At 29.6% G+C, this 5,476-nt stretch overlaps 1 protein-coding gene across 3 annotated transcripts; it reads left to right on the plus strand.

The window, feature by feature from the left end:
* The first annotated feature begins 559 nt into the window (after window positions 1-559).
* LOC143894205 (glutathione S-transferase LANCL1-like) lies at window positions 560-5,131 on the plus strand. 3 transcript variants are annotated; one of them, XM_077400341.1, is made up of 6 exons: window positions 560-744; window positions 1,801-1,956; window positions 2,084-2,263; window positions 2,339-2,490; window positions 4,598-4,745; window positions 4,892-5,131. In XM_077400341.1, the coding sequence occupies exons 2-6, from the start codon at window positions 1,870-1,872 to the stop codon at window positions 5,114-5,116; spliced, it is 792 nt and encodes a 263-aa protein (XP_077256467.1). In that variant the 5' UTR covers window positions 560-744; window positions 1,801-1,869; the 3' UTR covers window positions 5,117-5,131. The 3 variants fall into 3 exon arrangements, with proteins under 3 accessions (XP_077256467.1, XP_077256468.1, XP_077256469.1); XM_077400342.1 differs by having other exon boundaries at window positions 1,807-1,956; XM_077400343.1 differs by lacking the exons at window positions 4,598-4,745; window positions 4,892-5,131 and adding an exon at window positions 2,912-4,378 and having other exon boundaries at window positions 561-744.
* The last annotated feature ends 345 nt before the right edge of the window (window positions 5,132-5,476 follow it).

Genomic DNA, 5,476 nt, shown 5'->3' on the forward strand with positions numbered 1-5,476 from the left:
AATAAAGAAACTCCCAGCGTGAGACCTAACTGCTTGAATCGAGATGCTTGGTTATTCTGCACGATTTAACTGTTGTTTAATGATTTTCGTTAAAGCAGGGCATACACACGTGTGTGTGTGCCCTGCTTTAACGAAAATCACAACTTCTACACACGTGTGTATGTATGTGCCCTGCTTTAACAAAAATCACAACTTCTATAAAGCAGGGCATACACACGTGTGTATGTGTCCTGCTTTAACGAAAATCATTAAACAGTTAAATCGTGCAGAATAACCAAGCATCTCGATTCAAGCAGTTAGGTCTCACGCTGGGAGTTTCATTAGTTTACATACATAGTTTACATACATACATGCATGGGGGGGGGAAGGGTGCAGAGGAGCAAAGCCCTTCCGCTCACGTGCGCTCACGCATGTAAACCCTCCTGCACCTCTCCATGCATTTGCTTTGATATATTATGTAAGATATATTCATCATTGAAAGCTAACAATAGTATACATACGTTTCAAATTTGCGCACTTTTGCATGCGCGTGCGGCCACTGAGCATGCGCATATGGCCACAGGCACAGGGCATGTTTCAGTGTTGCTACATGGCGTCGGTATGACAGGAGAATCATAACCTGATTCCTGTCAACTTTAACGTTTAATATCTCGCGCCGCGGGGCAGAGCGACATTTTTTTCTACCAGATTCTTTCGTTTCGTACAAAAACGCGTCGATTGAACATAATTACATCGAGATTTGAGGTGAGGCCCCTAAACTGAATAATTACCAAAATTACTTTTAATGCATTAAATTTTAATTACCTCAGAAACTTGACGTGTTAGGTTGGATTTGCATTATATCGTTATCTAAAAAATCTATAAAAAATATTAGTAATTGTGTAGATGGAGGAGGTTACCTTGAATGGCCTTGATTTTTAAGTATGTTGTCAAAAGGTCACCCTCCTGAGTAACCTTCAGAAGGTTTCAGCCCGTGCTCGTTATTTATTGAAAAGTTATTAACAATTATATACAATTGTACAATTAATTAGAATATTCATTAAAGCAGCCAATTGTTGCTTTCGGCTTGAAACGATGTCTATAATTGTTGTTCTATGAACATCATATAATAATTTCACAGAAATCACCACATAGGTTTATAACTTTCCATGGAAAGCCTACGCATGTACTTTGGAGGCACATTATGTGTCTAGTTTAACAATAGTGGAGCCTCCCACGGGGGAACTATCCAAAAATATAAACTATTATCTGCTTTAAACATTTAATTGAATAGTGGCAATGTATATTGTATTATTAAAGCAAAAAGATAAACCAATATATTTACGATTCACTGCTTTAAATAACTTTTCTTTGTTCATACATGTACTATTTCAACATGTATATTAGTCTTATTTATGCCTTTTAATACTCAAAATAACTGCTACATTTCTTAAATTTTTGTTGTTAATAACTTTTCAATAAACAACGAGAGCGGGCTGAAACCTTCTGAAAGTTACTCAGGAGAGTGACCTTGACAACATACTTAAAAATCAAGGTTATCCACAGACAGCACTGATGTCTTACAGATATCCTTATAATGTCCGTAGACATTCCAGACATGAAATAGACATAAATGGACGATAAATATTTGCAGGATATCACATGTGCTGCAGTCTAGGATAGTTCAAAATAATTTTTTGCTGTAAACGTATATATAATTTTATAGTTTCATATACCATTGAAATCTTTAAAATAAATAATAAGGCTTATTTATTTTAGCAGTGTATTATAATTTGTACATATTCTAATTTTAATATAAAGTTTCAGAACATTTGAGAATTTATTACGTGCATTAAAAAGGAATAAGAGTTATAGAAACTTTGGGTACATATGGATGCCACTAAGCATTATAAAAATCAATTTGATGATTATTCCATTTCTGTTAGTCATAATATAGTCAGGAATGATACTAATACGGTATAAAAAAGTTTTTATAATTATTTAATAATTTATTAAATATTCAAAATCATTAGAGTAATCAAATATATTTATAAAAGATATTCACAAAGTAGGTACTTGATATAAATAACCAATTATTTTTCAGATTCATGATGCATTTAAATCTTTATTAACATCAGAAATTAAAAAGTTTATACAAGTATTGAAAAAAAATGAAAGAAAATGGCTCAACAGTGATGATTATTCTGTATATACTGGACAAGCAGGAATTGCATATACTTTGTATTATTATGGAAAATATTACAGTGACTCTATGTATACCAATGTAATTATGAAGTTGTAATATGCTCTTTTCTAATTTAAAATCAGATTTTATATTAATATGATATTTTGTCTACAGGTGGCAACAGAAATATTACAAAGATGTGCTACAGAATTCAAAAGCAGGCATAACATCACATTTCTGACTGGAGTTATAGGTCCATTAGCATTGGCAGCAGTTATATTAGAATCACAACAAAAGAAAAAAGAAGCCGAGCAATTAATTCTTAAGTAATTTTGTATTATTTTAAAAAATACAAAACTATATTTTTCTTTGTTAAATATTTCCATGATTAACATCTTGTGGATATTTTGTACATATTATTTAAATTACTTGCAAATAGGTTTTAATCATTACACAAGTTTAATTGGATTTAATTTTTTATTTTTACAAAAAAGTTGAGTTTTAATTACTGCTGCTTTGATGTAGTACTAACTAATAAAAATATTTTGATAATTAATATCTATAAATTTTAGTAAAATAATTTATATCACTGATAATAATAAAAATTACACATATTAACTCCCAGTAAAAATAATTTAGGGAGGACCGGGCTAAGCCGACACTATTTTTTCAAAGGCAATTTTAAATATTTAATTAAAATTTTTAGGCAAATTTTTTCAATGGTATATATTTAAAGTGTTTCTTTAGGTACAAAATTGATTCAGGAAGTTTTGCTGTACGTCGCTTTGTTTTGCCGCCAGGAAAAGAAAAGTGACGCGAAGACAAATTTTCAAATTGAAAAATGCCGGGGTAAACTCGACACTTTGCCTGATCGACACAATTTGATCTGGAACTTATTTTTTATTGTCTAAAACTAAATATACATTTGTTTATCGTGTATTTAGAAAGTACAAAAATTTGGAATTAAGTAAAACAATCATTGAAAATAATGAGAACAAAAATTGTTGAACATTCAATTATTTTCATCTGAACTCATGTCTAAAAAACAATTTATGCAAGTAAATTTGCGGCTACACGTGCGCACACATTTGTCATGGGCCATATGCTGCATTACAAGTATCGTTTATTATTGGGAATCAATAAAACAGTATGTCGACTTAGCCCCGAACGTTTTTTTGCTTCCTCATAGAAAAAGCTTTGTTTTTGTAAAAAAAAATTTTTTTTTGTTTTTTTGAATGTGTTCAGAATGTTCTAAAATGTCGAAAAATTGCAATTTAAAAAATGTCTGTATGTATGTATGTGTGTGTGTGTGTATGTGTGTGTGTATGTGCCAAATTTACCGAAATTTCTATAACTCCAGAACTAATCAACTAAATCTTAACAAATTATATATGAAATAGGGGTAGAAAAAACTGAAGAATATAATAGAATTAATAAAAATTGCTAATAATCAAGGGGTTCTTTTTTAATAAAATTTTGAATTTGCAGAAATGTTTGTTTATGCTTTAATTTCCGCAAATTTGGAGATATCGGTCTATTTCTAATTTTATTATATTTTTCAGTCTTTTTTCTACCCCTCTATTTCATATATAATTCGTTAAGATTTGGTTGATTAGTTCTGGAGTTATAAAAATTTTGGTAAATTTGCTCTAACTTCCGCAAATATTGAGATATCGGGCTTCTTTATAGTTTTTAAGTGTACAAGTAGAACCCTTTGCTCACAAAGCTTCCTCTATGAAGAAGCCAAAAAAATAAATACTAATAATTATACATTAAATAAAATAAAAGCTTCCTCATATACATTAAATTTATACATTAAATAAAATAAGCTTCCTGTAATAATGAGGAAGCAATGTGCAAGTTTGTAATTTGCACCCTTATTTTACTTTTGTTACTCCAAAAATATAAAAATTTTGAAAATATGCAAAAATTATCGGATTCGTATAAAGCATCGAATTTCCCATCAAAATCACTTAACAGTAGATTCGCAAGAGTAAAGCTCGATGAAAGAGTAGACATTTTTGAGAGATCAGAAAAATTACTTTTTACTATCGAAAACGCTTATGTCGCGTTAAAAATTACATTATAACTCAGAATGTTACCAAATTCCGTTGATAATACTGACACATAAAGACGCATTTACAGTATGAAAGGCAAGTTTCTACGATAGATTAAAATGGGTAAAAAGCCTAGTGTCAAGTTTGCCCCGTTGTCGGCTTAGCCACGGTCTCCCCTAATTACTTTTATCATACTTTATTATATTTTATTTTATTATTTTTTTTATTATTTTGTAAGATAATGAAAAAATTTAAGAAATAAAATTTAAATGTATAGTATACTTTAAAAATTAATCTGTTTATTCTCTAGTAAATAATTACTTTATAAAAACACTGCTATATAAGGATAAACAAAAACTGGTTTTTAAATTTATAGGCTTAAATCTATATCTACTTATGTTTTGGACGAACATAGTAATATTCCTGATGAATTACTATATGGAAGAGCTGGATATCTAGCTGGTTTACTCTATGTAAATGCAAATTTATCTACAGCTCCTATAGAAGCAGATCTTATCAAAAAGGTATTATCAGGAGTTTTATATAAGATTATGAAAAAAATGCATATTAATTGATTTTTATTAAAAGATATGATAATATCGATTTTGTTTTTCTCTATTAAAAAGATAATGTAAAAAGAAACCTTTATTTGTGTTAAAATTATTTGTAGGTTGTTTCTTCTATAATTAACTCTGGAATATCATATGCATCGTCAACTCATAGCCAATCGCCTTTAATGTATTCTTGGCATAACAAAGAATATATTGGTGCTGCTCATGGATTAGCAGGCATACTATATTTGCTCTTGCAGGTATGTTATAAAAGTTGTTATTTTGCAGAAAGTGGTACATTATCTTTATTATTTGCTACTTTATCATTTTATATTAATACTTGAAAGCATATAGTGTTTTTATTATACTTTATTTTCTCTTTAATATATATATATATATATATATATATATATCCAGAAATATATATATATATATATATATATATATACTATTATATAAAACCCGACTGTTTGTCTGTCTGTCCGCGAACTACTCATTCGTTAGTGGACCGAATTTTCACCAAGGGTACATGAAATAGGGGTAGAATTTCCCGGGGAGTGCCATAGGGTGTATAGTTTTTCGTTACCGATTTTCTGGAAACCGGTTTTTTTAATTTCTTTAATTTTTTGGGAAATAATCGACGGAATTTCACAGAATTGTATATGAAACAGGGGTAGAATTTTCCGACGAGTGCTATAAAGTGT

The sequence above is a fragment of the Temnothorax americanus genome, unplaced genomic scaffold (assembly GCF_048541705.1).
Source record: "Temnothorax americanus isolate GAGA-0224 unplaced genomic scaffold, ASM4854170v1 Scaffold131, whole genome shotgun sequence".
NCBI lineage: Eukaryota > Metazoa > Arthropoda > Insecta > Hymenoptera > Formicidae > Temnothorax > Temnothorax americanus.

Bases quoted from the DNA above. Each gene is read 5' to 3' on its own strand.
- LOC143894205 (XM_077400341.1), top strand. From the start codon at position 1,870: ATGGATGCCACTAAGCATTATAAAAATCAATTTGATGATTATTCCATT. The intron at 1,957-2,083 runs GTATAAAAAAGT...ATTATTTTTCAG, and splicing joins TCAGGAATGATACTAATACG to ATTCATGATGCATTTAAATC. The intron at 2,264-2,338 runs GTAATTATGAAG...TTTTGTCTACAG, and splicing joins GTGACTCTATGTATACCAAT to GTGGCAACAGAAATATTACA.